This window comes from Temnothorax americanus, unplaced genomic scaffold, assembly GCF_048541705.1.
Source record: "Temnothorax americanus isolate GAGA-0224 unplaced genomic scaffold, ASM4854170v1 Scaffold43, whole genome shotgun sequence".
Lineage (NCBI taxonomy): Eukaryota > Metazoa > Arthropoda > Insecta > Hymenoptera > Formicidae > Temnothorax > Temnothorax americanus.
In genome coordinates this window covers 1446165-1464920 of record NW_027509581.1, presented here as the reverse complement: position 1 = coordinate 1464920, position 18756 = coordinate 1446165, and the positions used below count along the sequence as shown (strand labels likewise).

Below are 18756 nucleotides of genomic sequence, written 5' to 3'. Positions count from 1 at the left end.
AAATAATCCTGGGATTAAAGTGGACTGTATAATTTTTACTTAACGTTCGTCCGTACAAAGGTATCGCCAGATCGCAACTGACTCTCGCTGCCGCTTCGCCTGACGGCGGAACCTAGCATTAACTATCGCCGCAACGACACTAGTGGCGCACACGCCGTCTAATCGCGGTGATTTTGAATCAAAATACAAAAAAAATCTTGGAGATGCGCTGAACGCCATAACAAGTGATGTTGACCAGCATCCCATCTGGCCGATTTACTCTTGGAAAAAGATCTTGTTACTCATTTGAACAGAAGGTTGAGGGAATAATTTCAGAGGTAAGTATCCCCTTATGGAAAAATACACTCAACGTTTGGTGTTAACCGTTAAAAAAACACCATAGAAAAACCCTTAAAGTTAGGTGTGATTTCGGACCGCCAATTGAAGGTTAACCTTCAAATGATGGTTAACCTTCAATTGGCGGTTTAAAATCACACCCAACTTTAAGGGTTTTTTTTTGGATGATGGTTAACCTTCAAGTAATAGTTAACTTTCAATTAATAGTTAATCCTTAAAAATGATGGTATAAAATGAACCCTCAAATGAAAGTAACAAATATGGCGTCCCAATGAGAATCTCTTAAGGGCTTTGCTCGCTGGACCGGACTTCTCGCCTCGATCCTCCCTCTCGGACGCTAGCTGCCGCAGCTCTCCCTTTCCTGGCGGTGAGCTCAGCTCCCTGGTGATCCGACTCTCGCTCGGTTGGTCTCCAGAACACGCGCCGCAACGATCAATCCGTCAAGAAAAAGGCAACCGGACTCGACACGTTCGAAGAAACGCAAACAAGTGCGGCCATGACACCTAACAAGTGAGGAAGGAGGCGAGGGCTCTTTGAAAGTAGCGACTCGCGCGTCGCGCCATCTAATGTGAAACAATCGGGCGTTGTAAAACGCGAAAAGAATTCGAGCGCAATATCTGAACAAATTATTTAATTTCTAATAAGTCTAATTATTAATATTTATTTTCATAATTAAACTTATTTTTTATTTTAATTAATGTAAATACAAATATCTTATTGTATTAATATTTAATATTAATAATTTAATTAGTTGCTTATTAACTTTTTGTTTAATAAATGAGCGGATGTAGTACTGAAAATGTACCTAATGTTATATAATATTTTAAAAGAAAGACCTTAAACGGGCAATAAGAGCACAAGCGTGTCGTTAAAACGCTAAACTTTATTATCAACAGTCACAAATACCGAAGTCAATTAACGAACGAACGTTTCGACCCTTCTTTGGGGTCCTCCTCAGCGTATATCATACATATAAAAATTATCGTCGCAAACATACATACAGATTCTACCGCCGTAAACAACAAATCATCGCTGGTCAGTTAGATGTGCACTCCGACGCGTTCCAGAAAATCGTCGCATAGAAGTTTCCTGGTTGGAGCGCCAGGAAATTTTCAAACGGATGTACTGTCTTTGTCATTGTGACGCAACGCCTGTGGACAAATTCGGAGTGCCGTTCTCTCTCAATATTCATACAGGAACACAATAGATAACAAAATGGTATCAAACAAGTAACTCACAGGTTTGACATACTGGACGATAGTCAAGTCGCAACGCCACGTCAATCAATTGCAGGAATCGGTGTGTCTCAGAGGACGTTCACACAGAGAATGGCACGCTTGTCTTATACAAGATATCGACGGTATAAAGAAGCGGGGGGAAAGGTCACGCATAATATAAAACAAGTCCGCGTAACAACAATAATTCTAAACTTTAACAAGTCCCTCGATAGCACTAATATATATCTCTGGTATATCTTCAGCATCCGTCTGCAAATTTAAACCTTCTCTTTGCCAAGAGTGGTCACTGCATTCCTTCTGTGAGAGCTCAAAAAATAGCTCAAAAAATTTCCCCCCGCTTCTTTATACCGTCGATATCTTGTATAAGACAAGCGTGCTATTCTCTGTGTGAACGTCCTCTGAGACACACCGATTCCTGCAATTGATTGACGTGGCGTTGCGACTTGACTATCGTCCAGTATGTCAAACCTGTGAGTTACTTGTTTGATACCATTTTGTTATCTATTGTGTTCCTGTATGAATATTGAGAGAGAACGGCACTCCGAATTTGTCCACAGGCGTTGCGTCACAATGACAAAGACAGTACATCCGTTTGAAAATTTCCTGGCGCTCCAACCAGGAAACTTCTATGCGACGATTTTCTGGAACGCGTCGGAGTGCACATCTAACTGACCAGCGATGATTTGTTGTTTACGGCGGTAGAATCTGTATGTATGTTTGCGACGATAATTTTTATATGTATGATATACGCTGAGGAGGACCCCAAAGAAGGGTCGAAACGTTCGTTCGTTAATTGACTTCGGTATTTGTGACTGTTGATAATAAAGTTTAGCGTTTTAACGACACGCTTGTGCTCTTATTGCCCGTTTAAGGTCTTTCTTTTACATTATAGAGCCTTACTTAGTTATTATAATATTTTAATTTTCAAAATTGTCAAATTACAAACAGGAATTTTGTTGTGACTTTTGCAGTTATAAAGTAACTATTTAATGGAAATATAAACTTTAAAAAATTAAAATATTGTAACGCAATTATTGTAATGCTCAAATAAAAAAATATTTACATTATCCATGTCTGCCAATACAATATAATTTGTTATTTATATTGCATTTTATATAATGGCAATGTCTTCATTTAAAAAATTTGACTTAGGCCCTATTGGGCTCAATACAGGCCCTGGATCCAAAATCCAATAAGACCATCTATTGGCTCCCTTCAAACCTTTCAACTTTTATATCTGAAACACACTTTTTTAATAAACCAAGCCGTCAATTGACATTTAACAAAAATTAACACAATAATATTTAAACGACACCCAACGATAAAGGGATCAAGCGACACTTATTAAATCGACATAGAACATTAAAGGTTAATACTCTGTTAAGGGGGGAGACTCGTCTCTTTGACCCCTTTTTTAAATAATTTTTTATAAAAAACTGGGAGTATTTATTGAATCCTAATAAAATACATGATAATGTTGACGATCAAATGTACAAGAAAAAAATTTTTTATAGTAGAAAAAATACTCGCTGCAGCTGCTCGAAGTTGTCGTTTAGATTTTGCGCGGGAGAATGCCCAGGTCCTTGTAATGAACTGAAATCAACGAACCAAAATTTTTGCGTTAAATTATGATCCTCCGATGCGCATGAACCTAAATTTACATTAAAATTTTTATAATAAATATTATTTTTAGCCATTTGTTTGAAAAAAAAAATCGTAAATTTTTTTTAAAACGTCCTTTATTTAAAAAAAAAATTTTTTTTGCTAAATTTAGGTTCATGCGCATCGGAGGATCATAATTTAACGAAAAAATTTTGGTTTGTTGATTTCAGTTCATTACAAGGACCTGGGCATTCTCCCGCGCAAAATCTAGACGACAACTTCGAGCAGCTGCAGCGCAGCCATTTTGTATTTTTTGTACTATAAAAAAATTTCTTCTTGTACATTTCATCGTCAACATTATCATGTATTTTATTAGGATTCAATAAATACTCTCAGTTCTTTATAAAAAATTATCAAAGAAAGGGTCAAAGAGACGAGTCTCCCCTCTTAACACCAAACCAACATCCAACGATGAGAATCAATCTCCAACCCACACTAAACATTGAGGCTTAATCCCCAACCTACACCTATCATTGAAAGTAATCTCCCAATGTACACTCATCATTGAGGATTGAACCCACGATTTATCTAAACCTTAATGGTCAACACTCAATCTACATCTAAATTTAAGTGTTGACACTTAACTTTGATGACAAATTTGGGCGTAAGTTTAGTGTTAACACTCAATTTAGGTGTTGACCATTAAAATTGAGTGTACTTTTTCATAATGGTCCTAGAGGCAAACCAGTTAGGAAAAATGAGCGGTATAATGAACATTCCTAGAGGGCTGAATTAGGAATACCGCAAGGACAAAACAACCGATTAAAGCATCTCAATAATGGTTAGCAAAGAATATCTCTAATTTAGGAATAATATAAGATACAATATCACATGTTTTTATGGTAAAAATTTGTATTCGTTTTTAGTACATATCTTTTTTGCTGTACTAGACATCACAGACGCGCGCTATTTATTTTTAATATTTTACTGTTACTATTAAGGTGCCTTTTTACGTTGACGCTCGATCGGCTCGACGCTCATTTTCAGTGAGCAAAACTCTTCAGAAATAATATTTTTTATTTATATATATATTCGTAAAATATATTATTACTTCCCACACAGCACACTTTATCTGAGGGACGTCCTACAGACATCATTTTAGGATATCGCAATAACCGCGGGACATCCCAAAATGGTCTCAGATATCCGGTGGATATCCAGTGGATGCACAAGTGTCCGGCTATTTAGATCTTGCAGACATTTTCACAGGATATCCGAGGGAGATCGAAAGATATCGCAAGATATTAATTATAGCACTCGCGATCGTATGGATATTTTATATACAATGAAATTATGGTTTAACCAGAAAGGGGATAATCGTACAATCGTGGACAAAAATATTGTTTCTCTTTTGTGATAAATTTTGAAATGTGCATTTTTGTTTAATAAAAGAATTCTTCCATTGGAAAATAAATTGTAAAATTAAACAAACACATTCCAAAACGTATTACAAAAAAATCAATCTGTCCACGATGTACATGAAAAAATAAGTATATTGTACATTGCATATTAAATCTTTATTTATTAAAAGAATAAATAGTTTTTAAACAAAGTACCTCTAATTAAAAAAAATACAATTAGTATAAAAATAGAATTACATATCACACGTACGAGTCTGATAAAACTTTCGACCCGAGGTACAAAAATAGAGGTACATATATATAAAGTACTTTTAAACTTTAACACTTTTTGTAAAAAAATAACAGTAATAAATGTAATGTTGCTGATTACTACAGGAAACATACGGTTTCGGCTTTTTCACGAGTGACCAAGTCCTTTTTTTTACGTTACACAGACATGTCAAAACAAAATATACTTTTACGTAGGGAAAATATTTAATTATGCAACAAGGATGGTCTTGTTCAAGAAGGAAAAAAAGAACGTTAGAAAAGGCGCTATTAGAATTTTTATGAAGGGACACTTGGTTTTTCTCTCCTCCGCCCGAGACCGTATGTTTTCTATCGCGCTACATTTAAAAATGTATTAATATACCGGTTATAACAATAGCGGCATCGGGGGGAAGCCTAGTGGTATCTTATTGTCGGCGCTTAATTGCGGTTGAAACATATTTGTAGAATGATGAGCTCGCCCACGTGTACGTTCGCACATACATAATATTTGCCTTTTTTGTGTGTTTGATGTTACCGGAAGCAGCGACGGTAGAAATAAACGCGGCGAAAAGGATTACAAAGTAAACACACCTCTCTCTTTCTCCTGTTCATAAAAGGGAAATAATGATATAGAACGCACGGCCGGTCATTCGTTTCCACGAAAACAGTCAGTTTTTCCGCACTATTATGCGATAAACGTTGCGCTGACGCCGAGCACGATAATAAAAAATAAAAAAAAATAAAAATAAAAGAACATTGCGGTAACACATACATAGCATTGGTATTTCAAGCGTGCAATTGGCATATATTTTTTTCTACCTCGTTTGTCATTTAATCGACCGTGTCATTTACTCCTGCTGTTGACTCATTTCCTTTTAAATGTTGTTTTGTATGTCTTTCCTTAGCATGTCTTAACCAGTCAGTTATACACTTCTTGATTCCTTGTAGCGTTGCATTGTTATGCATCTGCATTATAGTTGCTGAAAAATTAAAGTATATGTATAATAATCACTGTTTTATAAGTATTTTTAAGTGAGCAGTGGATAATATTTGTTTTCTAATTATATGTCATACTTTGCAGAACTGTGTGAAACCATGACTTGGAAAATTTCTCTTTATTTAGTTTTGCTCCGGTCCAACTATATTGCATAGCTACATTGTCCGACATCAAAATTCCCATAAGAGTATATGTTGTGTTTTTTAATTAGTACCTTTACATTTTGCAAATAATCGTAACTGCAATAAAAAATGACATTATTAATAAACTTACTTAAAAATGACAGATATGAGCAAGTGTCTTTTTTATGTTCAGAATAAATAAGTTCACCAAAATACTTAAAATCTTCACACAATAGTAATGTAGCTTTTATTCGACACTAATTTTATATAACTAAAAAATCAACGTAACAATATAAAAAAATTAAATATTACACTCACCACATTTTCTCTGTACTTTGTCTATTTTCCATTTACCTTTGGCCGCATGAAAATCTTCAAGCGTCTGTGCAGGAAGGTGCTCGGGATGGAAATCAGTATCACTATTTACAAGGTCAGATATTGACGTTGCAGAATTCCGATTTATTTTTTCCACTACGTTCTCTAGCATTGTTTCGCATCTTTTTCCTCTTAAATTATTTTCGACGATCTGTTTTAATATGTCTTGTTGAAAGCTTAGCATAACTGCAACAGTTATTGGTATAACATAAAATATCAAATAATATAATGTGGTGAGATTAATGATGTACAATATTAATATGTAAATATTCTAAATTAATTTTTTTACCTTTGCACAAGTTGCAATTGGTTTCAGCAATCGCCATGTCCAATTCATAACGCTTATTATCGCTATAATACTTCGAATTCGATATCTACGTGTCCTACATTGGGTGCGTTCAGTCGATACTCTGCTAGCCTAGCAATCGTGAGCAGTCGCTCGTTTTTGCTCGTTTCCTCTCTTTCGACCTAATGGATTAAAAGGAGAGGAAACGAGTGAAAACGAGCGACTGCTCACGATTGCTAGGCTAGCGGAGTATCGGCTAAACGCACCCATTTAAATTTAAAATTATTAATACACCTAGACACCAAAAACTATGAAGCGCACTTTGTGGACCTCCTCATCGGCAACCTGGAACACGTAGACATCGAATTCCAGGTATTATTACACCTAGACACCAAAAACTACGGAACGCGCTATCTGGACCTTGTCATCAGCAACCTGGGACACCTAGACATCAATTTCAAGGTATTAATACACGTAGACACCAAAAACCACAGAGCGCACTATGTGGACCTCGTCATCGGCAACCTGAAACACTTAAACATCGAATTCAAGGTATTAATACACGTAGACACCGAAAACTACGGAGCTCACTATCTAGACATCGTCATCGGCAACCTGGGACACTTAGACATCGCATTCAACGTATTATTACACCTGGACACCGAGAACTACGAAGCGCACTATGTGGACCTTGTCATCGGCAACCTGGGACACCTAGACATCGAATTCAACGAACGATTACACCTGGACACCGAAAACTATGAAGCGCACTATCTGGATGCCGTCATCGGCAACCTGGGACACGTGGACATCGAATTCAAGGTATTAATACACGTAGACATCAAAAACTACGGAGCGCACAATGTGGACCTTGTCATCGGCAACCTGGGACACCTAGACATCGAATTCAACGTACGATTACACCTGGACACCGAAAACTATGAAGCGCACTATCTGGATCCCGTCATCGGCAACCTGGAACACGTGGACATCGAATTCAAGATATTAATACACGTAGACACCGAAAACTACGGAGCGCACTATGTGGACATCGTCATCGGCAACCTGGGATACCTAGACATCGAATTCAACGTACGATTACACATGGACACCGAAAACTATGAAGCGCACTATCTGGATCCCGTCATCGGCAACCTGGGATACCTAGACATTGAATTCAAGCTTGATTCATAAGAATCGACTTAAAAATTCCCTAGCGGCATTTTCTGCCAAGCGTAGAGAACCTTCTTTTCCGTTGACTCAAATCATTATATCAAGCTTGATTCATAAGAATCGACTTAAAAATTCCCTAGCGGCACTTTCTGCCAAGCGTAGAGAACCTTCTTTTCCATTGACTCAAAATATATATTATTACCTAATTTACCTAAATAGAAATCTTCTTCCTGACCGATAAGTCTATCGACCTAATTTCGAAATACGCGCGCGATATCGAAACTGGCGATACCTGCGCCGCCAGCGTCGAAAAAGTGAAAGTGACGTTTCTATGATAATCATAATAATATTGATATGAGAGACGGTCGACATGAGAGAAACCCCCCCCCCCTAATTGGACCCCAAGCTATCGATAAAGCTTACTTAGAACTTGATCCGTTCACTCGTTATCGAGATCTCAACATCTCGGGTACTCGCAACCCGTCGCGTCGCGTGTACTTGGCGCGAGACACTACCGTGTCTCTTGATAGTTGAATAAAGGGTTACATAGATTACTTGAATAAAGAATTTACATATATTAGATTACTTCTTATTGCCACTGTGTCCGATCGGCACTGTGTCCGATCCGCACTGTGTCCGATCCGCACTGTGTCCGATTGCTACTGTGTCCGATCCGCACTGTGTCCGATCTGCACTGTGTCCGATTGCAACCACCGTGTGTCCGATCGACACTGTGTCCGATCGACACTGTGTCCGATCCGCACTGTGTCTGATCTGCACTGTGTCCGATTGCAACCACCGTGTGTCCGATCGACACTGTGTCCGATCCGCACTGTGTCCGATCTGCACTGTGTCCGATTGCAACCACCGTGTATCCGTTTCTTACTGTGTCCGATCGACACTGTGTACGATTCGCACTGTGTCCGATCCGCACTGTGTCCGTTTCCTACTGTGTCCGATCGACACTGTGTCCGATCCGCACTGTGTCCGATTGCAACCACCGTGTGTCCGTTTTCTACTGTGTCCGATCGACACTGTGTCCGATCCGCACTGTGTCCGTTTCCTACTGTGTCCGATCGACACTGTGTCCGATCCGCACTGTGTCCGATCCGCACTGTGTCCGATTGCAACCACCGTGTGTCCGTTTCCTACTGTGTCCGATCGACACTGTGTCCGATTCATTCAACCTGCTGTGTCCGATTTATTCTGTGCGCAACTGGGACGCTCTCAAAAAATCGCGCCGATCAAGCTGACTTTTATTAGTTGACCCCTCTCCGTTACTTTTCCGAGATTCCCACTGATCTCTATATAACACTGGATGGCGTATGCTATGCAAAAGGACGATAAATTGTGTTACGCATTGAAGACCCGGCAGCCATCTTTGATGAGGTAAAATATGCACTTTTAGGCGGTAAATTCAAATAGGGATAAAGTAAAAAAGTAATAATATAAAGACTTATTTGAAGATTTTTATAGTTAAAACGTAGAAATTACAGTACTCTATTATGGAAAAATTATTATTACTACTAAAAGTAATTTTTACTGCACGTACAATATATATTCACTTAAATTAAAACATGAACTGTATATACTGTCACGACTTTTTCACTCCCGGACCGCTCCGGGACGTGTGCCGGATCAAAAGGAGTAAGGAGAGCGGGATGACGGGCCTCTCCGACGATTTCCTCGCACCTCCGACACTTCGCGAAATGAATTTTTCCGTTGGGCGCCAGACGCGTCAACGCGCGTCCGTGAAATCGCGAAAGAAAACTAACACGAGACGCAAAGCGAGACGTGCGGATGTGCGAGGAATCGGCTAGCTCGACCTAAGGGCTGGGGCGGGGGTGATGGAGGGCGGCGCGATATTCGGCGGGGTGACACGCCATAAATAAGGTCCCGAACTCAAGCAATTAATAAATCAAAATAACATTTATTCATTAGAAATTTGCGCGTGAAACAATAAAGGCTGATTCGGCTTCGGTCAATCAGACAAATCATAGAATCAATCGCGCGAGCGTCAGAAATGAAACAAAAAGAAATAATGGTAGCACGGACACCAAAATGAACGAAGTACTGCGTTATCGTATAGTCTCGTGATACCAGAAAATCGAGCCAATAATTGATGGAAGGGGGTGTCTCCCATGACAGCCTTAACTGAAGGCATGGTATCTTTATTTTCCGTCCCGCTTGCCTTAAGTCCTGTTTTTACGTCTACCAGGTGTCCTTCCTTCACATCCGGGAGGAGATGGAAATGTGCCAGGAAGTCGGATCCAATTATTGGCGTAGTTACGTCTGCGACAACGAATCGCCAAGGGAATGCGCGGCGGAGACCGAGATCAGGTTGCATAGTGAGATTTCCGTACGTTTTGATGTTGGATCTATTGGCCGAAGAAAGTTCTCTTGAGTCAACCCAGCGTCGTATTCGTACCAACTAGTGAGGGTATACACTGACGTCGGAGCCGGTATCGATGAGATATCGAATTTTTGTACTGCGGTCGGTGACGAATAAGCGGCATGGCTTCGGGCAGGTGCCGTCTGCCGCTGATGACGACTGCCCGATTAGTTTTCCACGGCCTTCTTGAAGTTGCACGGCTGTGTGCATTTCTGAGCCTTTTCCTTGAACCGACGGTGATAGTAGCAAATGTCTGCTTCTTTTTCTTCTTTTTGCCCCTTTCTGGAACGACTTCTGGATCGGTCGCGCTTGTTGCTTCTGTTCTGGGGACGTGACAGCCTGCTCTCCAATTTTTCTAACTTCTTCGTTAGCTCGGTAATTTGACTCTCTAAGGATGAGCTTGTTGCTGACTGCATACTAGCGACTGTCATAGCTCTGCAGGTAACTTCGTGAATCCTGTCGGCCTGCTCGGCTACGGCCTCAAGATTGTCAGCGTTTCGTGTGGCCAAAATAGCCTGTAGTTGGGAGGGTAACCTGCCCATCTATAATGTGCGCAGGAGTTGCTCCGGTATGGCTGTGCTGGCCAAGGCCTGAAGGTGCCGAAGAAATTGTGAAGGTTTTCGGTCGCCCATTTCCTCGTGCTCTAAGAACTGACGGATTTGTTGTTCTTGCGAGATTGATAGGCGTTGTATTAAAGCCTTTTTGATACCTTCGTATTTATTTTCTTCGGGTGGCTTCGTTATTAGGTCTTTAATTTCCTTTGCCTGCCTAGTTTCTATGTGAGACAAGACATATGCATACTTCGTGCTGTCTTGTGTTATGCCTCCCAATGTAAACTGGCCCTCAAGCTGCGCAAACCATAATTCGGGTTCATCTGTCCAGAAAGGAGGTACTTTCAACGCCACTCTGTTGACTTGCGAGCGATCTGCTGTTGACGTGTTTCCTGTGTTTTCTTGTGGGTCTGTCATCGTTGCTTTATGTTTGTACCAGAGCAAGATAGAGTGAGATCACGTCGGGGTCACCAATTGTGGGGTAAGAAGTTAGGTGAAGGTGCGTCGGTTCCCACAATAACCAGTCATTCAATTAGGTAGAATCTCGCTAGGTTTATTCATGCTCTATGTACAGGTAAATTATTTCTTGGATGTGTACGGATAGGTGGACGTGTGTGATTTGTGTAGAGGATTAATGTGTAGTGTTAACGCGGTGTGTTGCTTATTATCCGTCCCGAATAGTTAGATTCGCCGAGGCCGAGTTTAGAGAGGAGTCTTGACGTTCTTGTAGACGAGGCCAATGAGTGCGTCACCACAGAGTGCTCCGGTTGGAGTTAGATGTGTGGTACTCGGGTTGGCCGGTCGATGAGGTGTGGCTTTCACGGGAGGAAAGTATCCACCTTGGAGACCAGGAACAGACCCTTCGTCGTGACCCCAGGTGCAGGAATCGGAGTCGGAATCGGAGTTGGAGAAGGCAGCGTCTTGGTCTCGGTGTTGTCCGGTGAGCTGGATCGTAAACGATCCAGGAAACCTTTCCACGGCAGGGAGTCTGTCGACTCTTACCGAGGAGAGTTAATGCCCTGCAAAGCAGGTGTAAACGAAGGCTTGGAATGAGCACGCTCCGTATCAAACAGAGGCCTTGAAGAGCACGCTCCGTCTCCAAAAGAGATTATGTCAGGGGCCCTGGTAGTAGCACACCCTGACTGGTGAGCTGATCGCTGGAGAAACCCCGCTGGGTTACCCCTTATATAGAGGTCGATGTCGAATCTTTCTTACGAGAGAATCGGCCGGCGATGCGCCGCGTAGCGGGCGCGCGCCAATCCATCCCGCCGATCGATATTGTGCCGCGCGTCGCTACTACCCGTTCCGCGCGCCTTCGTGCCGCGCGCCCATTGTACTATCCGTGCCGCGTACGTACGGTCATACGCTCGTGTGTTCGTGGCGGACAGCCATGGTGGAAATATACATGGTGTGCTCAGTATTGGTCTGTCTTTTTCTAAAATCTCCCGGCTCTCTCTTTTCTTGTCGCCGAAAAACACAGGCTTCCATCAACAAAATATCCCTAGAATAGTGGGTATTTTGTGTTGTTACGATGCAGTATTCGACCCTCTTCCTGTGATTTTGGTTTCGTGTAAAATAAAGGTAAGATGTTTTTTTAAATTAAAACTAAAATATTTGGCCATTATTCGTAACAGTAATAAATATAATATGCAATAAATTTATATAATAATGAAAGTAAAAAACAGGAAAAAAAGATTTATTTTAATATACTGTCGATTAATTTTTTATATCTATTTTTTTTTAATAAAGACTATTTTTTTTATAAAGACTATTGTTTATTAAAGACATTGTAAATTATTCATCATAGATGATCCACAATGTCTCGGTAGCTTCCTCTTCGAATGTAGGCTTGCATTATTCATATTACATGTGTACGTTAAATTTTTTTTTATTTACTTGTTTTCACGATTGTTTTGTGATTAATTTATATAATTAATAATACTTTTTAAATAATTCTTCTTCACTTACAACTAATTATTAGATAACTTAATCAATGTGATAAACTGGCTTCTAGTACTTTCTGTTATATTTACTAAATAAAAAATCATTCTTTTCTATGTTTAGACCGAATTCATTCAAGCTGTTGAATTGGAACAAGTGGATAAGAAAATCAATATTATCAGTCCAGAATGTGATACGCAAAATGCTTGTCTATCAGCAAAACCGAAGCTGCCAAAGATATTGCATATTGACTGTCACATATTTGCTACCAGGTCGAGGTATATTAATGAACTTGCAGGAGTTAAGGATTAATAAAAGGTATCTCTAAAAGTAAAGTTGACAGAAGATTAAGGTTTATTTAATATATACACAAAGACAATGTTTATTTAATATATACACAAAGACAAGGTAACAATCATATTAAACAAGTTTCTTTTATTTATGTACATTTTCTTCATATTCAGCAAACCACTTATTTTGCATCTGAAAAGTTGTTTTTGAGTTGTCTGTAGACTTTAGTTACGAAAAATATAAGTGGAGTTTCATGTGTGAACGTGCATTTTTATTCCATGGGGATTTAATGTGGGCATAGATGAAGGGATTCTTTCCATGGCCCAATCAGATTTTAGTGCCAACTATAAACATCTTAAAAAAGAAAACAGCAAACACGAAGAAAGAACCTATTTAATGCTTATTCGTTTTTGATTCGAACAATTATTAACAAACCTTACCATGAATTCAAATATAATTTGGTTAAATTAAGCAAATGTGGAGCTGTCAAAGATGCTATTGAAGGTAATTGAGAAGTTTATTGCTAACGGGCAGACTCTAATCTTGCTGGTCTTTTTCATTCCAATATATGCATTTTCTTTACGATGAGTTTTTGATTGTATTACTCGTATAAGCGAGTATTGATTAAGGTAAAGTTAGAATACGATAATTTAAAATATTACTTTATATACATAAATAATTAGAATTGCACTTCTGTGATTCCTTGAAACTTATTTCTATTGTTCGAATGTCAAAGTGGGCATGTGTAACTCCTAAAGGATATACAAACCTTTTGTGGAATCGAATAAAAGTGTAATTGTTATTTTTTATGCATATAAAATTATATTTCATTTTTCTATTCCTATGGTATTCTCCCTTTGAATAATTAATATTTGCACTTGTACACTTATACGAGTTTTACAAACATAAACTTGTCACAAAGATAATATTAATATTTAAATAATAAATCTATCGTCTGCACCAATGTAAAAAACAATCAAATATGAAAATTTCGACCTACGCAGACACGTGCTGATGGTCATGCACTAACCAACTCACATATCATTGATGCCACTTTAGTAACTTGAAGTAACTTTAGTTGTATTATAGATACACTTGTATCGATACAATTGTTGAGTAGTTGGTTAGTGCATGACCATCAGCACGTGTCTGCGTGGGTCGAAATTCTCATGTTTGATAATATTAATATTCTACGTACGAGTGTAAAACATTAATGCACTTCATCCTTGCCTATGTATCCATGTGCAATGTATAGTGGAATTATTTTGATATGAACTTTTGTCATTACTTATCTGATCATTGATATTATTGATAAATTTCATTGCATTTAAATAATTGTCTAGAAGTAGAAATAAATTTAACAACCAATCTACCAACAAAATGAGTGATGAGAAAAGTTAATACAAATGTATGTTAGGAACAGATTTTGCGAAGCCGTTATTGGTGAAAAGCTTATTCCTTTATTAACTTATTAACAACTTGAGACCTAATCTATTATGTACAATAATTGCACATAAGTTTGCAAATAATAAATTCTTCCAAACTTATTCTAGTAATTAACTTTATATGATTACACATTTATACTCTAACAATGTACATACCAATGCACTGAGTTCATAGCTTGGAATTGGTTCTTTCATAGTTGATAGTAAATGAAATAAAATTATATTTAATAATAAAATGCTAATGATGAAATAATTAATTTAAAAACTTAATGTCAGAATAATTCCATTACAGTTTGTACATGGATATATTAGCGTATATACCTTGATATCCGAAGGATATCACACAGAAGTGCAATTCTTATTTTTTTTTTTTATAAAATTATTTTTCTATTTATCGTACTCTCTCTTTTCATTAATCAATACTTACTTATACGACTATTACAATCATAAGCTCATCGTAAAGAAAATGCAGACATTCGAATTAAAAGAACCAGCAAGATCTGAAAAGTCTGCCCTTTGTCAATAAATTCTTCAATACCTCCAATAATATTTTTTGACAACTCCGTATTTGCTCAATTGAACCAAAGCATGTTTGAATTCACGGTACGGCTTGTTAATAATAGTTCGAGTCGAAATGGAATATATATTGAGCATGTCTTTCTTTATATATTGAGCATTTCTTTGTATTTGCTAGGTTTTTCAAATCTTTTCTTGGCACTGCTTTGACAGAATTACCTTTTTCCTAATGGATTATTGCGATCACATGTAAACAAATAGTAAAAAATTACATGATACAGCACTTTAAAAAAGTACATGATTCTTTAAATTACTTGAAAAATGAATATTATACTTTTCAACATGTCATTTGAAACTGTTATGCTTTTAAAACGTAAACTTAAGTCACTTTTTTTAAACTGATGATAAATAATGAATATCAATGCAATTACAAATTAATCATTACTACATATATTGCACCATAAATAGGCAGTAAAGTATTTCACTCACCGACGTTGACGTTTCAATGGTGGACTTCCTTGTTCACTATTATATGCTGCCTCGTGAACTTTCGTCTTCGAAGTAAACCGTTTACTCCTCGATCGTACTGTACTACACTTATGTAGTACTACCTTCTTCTTTTTGGATCTACAAAATATACATATATAAGGTCATTAAAGAATTTCCTAACTTGTCACTGTAAAACTTAATTATTGTATTGTTAAAACTAAACAAGAATTAACAGATATAAACAAATTGTGCAACGCATTGAAATGGACTTGCTGAAAAATTTGTTAAAAATTTTCCATCTATGCGTACGAGTGTGTTACATCACGAATAAATTTTACTAACCTTGTTGGAAAACTCTCACTGCGCAACAGTTCATAGGATACTTCCTGAACATCGTTGTCACTGTTAGTTGGTTCCTGGCAACGATTACTGAAAAAACATATAGAAAATAATGTTACAATTAATGTACACCGAACTTATAGTGATGACACATGGAAAAAAACCTGTGCACATTGCATTTCAAAAGAATCAAAATATCTTTAAATGACTCACTTAAGTCGAATGTATATTACACAACTGTAGGAATTACATTATTTATTGTGGAAAAAAATAACTTGAATACAAGATATATCCTCAAAATGTGGTACTTGTATTTTAATACATACCTAGTAGATACTAATGTTAAATCTTGTAAGTGCTCAGTGACTCCTACAGGGGATGGTACTGGGGTCGAAGATCGTATCGGAGTATTTGTGTTCGTAGATGGGCAAACCAAATGAAACTCCCGCCGTATCACCTTCATATTATTTTCTTCAGGAGATGCTGTAATTTCATATACATACTACAGAAAGACTACAATTGCTAGCTTTGTAATTTTAATAAATATCAGAGCAATGAAAATGATTGTTATATCTCGTCTAATAATTCATAAATAACATATGATAGCACTATATATTATTAACGATATGGAGCTATGGTTACAAAAGGACTATATTGATTTTTCCTTGTTAACTTACTGTTCATTTAATGGCTGCAGATGCAATGTAGGCACAGCGGATGGCAAAAGACTCCGCCTTTTTGAAATTTTTTTTGCAGCTCTCTTCCTCTTCGGCTGAACAAATGACTCTGGCGTAAAGTGCATTGAACAAATTCTTGCTGTAATAACAAAAAATCGTAATGTATTTTGTTGATGTATCAACATCACCTTTAATTTACTTCTGGATGAATGTTATTACTAATGTTATAACATTTTTAACTAACGCTCGGAGTCAATTGAATAAAAAAAATGTTCCTTCAAATTAGCTAACTGACGTTTATTTATGTATATTTTCTTAAAAATTAATTTCTATCAAATTTACCTAAAAACAAAATGAAAACAGCAGTTTATCACTATTAATTTCTCATTTCTTATTAAATAATTTGATAAAATAAGCATAGACATAAGCAAACAATATAAAGCATTATATTTATTATTATTAAGACTTACCGTTCACCGTATTGGAAGGAAGGACAACTTCTCCGATATTTTTGTACCATCCTTCACGCATGATTTGGTTTTCCGGTATTTTGTGGAAACTGACTTCCTCCGGAGTACATGTTGTATTGGTGTTTTTACAATTTTTGACAATACACCGCACCATTTTTGCGTTCTCCAAGCTCCTGAAATCAATTTTCAAAATTAAACAAACGTTGTCTAGTAAGTGGAGGTTAAAAATACACACAGACACTTTACCTGAAAGAGACAGACGACGACAGAGGAGTACGAGATACACACACGATTCACGACCTCTATGAAGTTGGCCGGACAACTTCAACGTATCGAACTTTCATTAATTGGAATCGATTGGTGGTCGTTTGGTGGTCTTTGGTAGTCTAGTCCGATCGTTTGGTGGTTAGTCGTTTTCCTGTAAAATAAAAATGAAATTTCCGGTGTGAAGTTAGCCGGGCAATTTTTATTTTTCAACCAATTTAACTTTTTTATAGCTCATTCGACGCGGAATCGTTTGATGGTCACGAATATCGTAATTTAAACGTTTGGTGGTCAATGGTTTTCCTAAGAAATAGAAAAAACCGTATTTTCACGCCATTGGTCGCATGACTCCGTGACGTTGCTTGGTAATTTGATGGATAAACATTATTTATCAATCAAATTGACTTTCATACGGCTCAATCGACGCGGAATCGTTTGGTGGTCACGAATATCGTCATTAAAACGTTTGGTGGTCAATTGTTTTTTTAAGAAATAGATAAAACCGTACTCTCACGCCATTGGTCGCATGACTCCGTGACGTTGGCTCGGTAATTTGATGGATAAATATTATTTATCAATCAAATTGACTTTCATACGGCTCAATCGACGCGGAATCGTTTGGTGGTCTCGAATATCGACATTAAAACGTTTGGTGGGTCAATGGTTTTTCTGAGATATAGAAAAAACCGTACTCTCACGCCATTGGTCGCATGACTCCGTGACGTTGGCTCGGTTATTTGATGGATAAACATTATTTATCAATCAAATTGACTTTCATACGGCTCAATCGACGCGGAATCGTTTGGTGGTCACGAATATCGTCATTAAAACGTTTGGTAGTCAATCGTTTTCCTAAGAAATAGATAAAACCGTACTCTTACGCCATTGGTCGTATGACTCTGTGCTATTAGTCATACGACCAATGGCGTGAGCGCACGGTATTTTCTATTTTTTAGGAAAATGATTGACCACCATACGTTTTAATGACTATATTCGTGACCACCAAACGATTCCGCGTCGATTGAGCCGTATGAAAGTCAATTTGATTGATAAATAATGTTTATCCATCAAATTACCGAGCCAACGTCACGGAGTCATGCGACCAATGGCGTGAGAGTACGGTTCTTTCTATTTCTTAAGAAAACCATTGACCACCAAACGTTTTAATGACGATATTCGTGACCACCAAACGATTCCGCGTCGATTGAGCCCTATCAAAGTCAATTTGGGTGATAAATACAATTGTTCCGACTAATGGCACAGAGGTGATATGTCCGGCATTATGCGCATACGGTTTTTTCTATTTTTGGGGAAAACGGTTGACCACCAAACGTTTTTATGATGATATTCGTGACCACCAAACGATTCCGTGTCGAATGAGCTATAAAAAAGTTAAATTGGTGGAAAAATAAAAATTGTCCGGCTAACTTCACACCGAAAATTTCATTTTTATTTTACAGGAAAACAACTAACCACCAAACGATCGGACTAGACTACCAAAGACCACCAAACGACCACCAATCGATTCCAATTAATGAAAGTTCGATACGTTGAAGTTGTCCGGCCAACTTCACAGAGGTCG

General features: G+C 37.8%; 1 protein-coding gene across 7 annotated transcripts; it reads right to left on the bottom strand.

Annotated features, from left to right (window-relative positions):
- Window positions 1-3207: 3207 nt before the first annotated feature.
- LOC143903073 (uncharacterized) lies at window positions 3208-17340 on the bottom strand. 7 transcript variants are annotated; one of them, XR_013258593.1, is made up of 7 exons: window positions 7723-11208; window positions 7363-7601; window positions 6630-6723; window positions 6284-6526; window positions 5921-6082; window positions 5666-5826; window positions 3208-5450 (listed from the first exon to the last, which is right to left on the bottom strand). XR_013258593.1 is itself a non-coding variant. In XM_077416449.1 (7 exons), the coding sequence occupies exons 3-7, from the start codon at window positions 16445-16447 to the stop codon at window positions 13070-13072; spliced, it is 486 nt and encodes a 161-aa protein (XP_077272575.1). In that variant the 5' UTR covers window positions 16448-16579; window positions 16911-17083; window positions 17157-17340; the 3' UTR covers window positions 13020-13069. The 7 variants fall into 7 exon arrangements, 3 of the variants coding, with proteins under 3 accessions (XP_077272577.1, XP_077272575.1, XP_077272574.1); XR_013258591.1 differs by having other exon boundaries at window positions 6630-7159; window positions 7543-7601; XM_077416449.1 differs by lacking the exons at window positions 3208-5450; window positions 5666-5826; window positions 5921-6082; ... (2 more) ...; window positions 7363-7601; window positions 7723-11208 and adding exons at window positions 13020-13166; window positions 15425-15562; window positions 15767-15853; ... (2 more) ...; window positions 16911-17083; window positions 17157-17340.
- Window positions 17341-18756: the final 1416 nt, after the last annotated feature.

What these genes read in the sequence shown, in the direction of transcription:
- LOC143903073 (XM_077416449.1), bottom strand. An exon ending in TTAACATTAGTATCTACTAG is followed by an intron (nt 15,854 to 16,089) that starts GTATGTATTAAA and finishes ATGTTTTTTCAG; the next exon opens with TAATCGTTGCCAGGAACCAA. An exon ending in AGTGAGAGTTTTCCAACAAG is followed by an intron (nt 15,563 to 15,766) that starts GTTAGTAAAATT and finishes TATATTTTGTAG; the next exon opens with ATCCAAAAAGAAGAAGGTAG.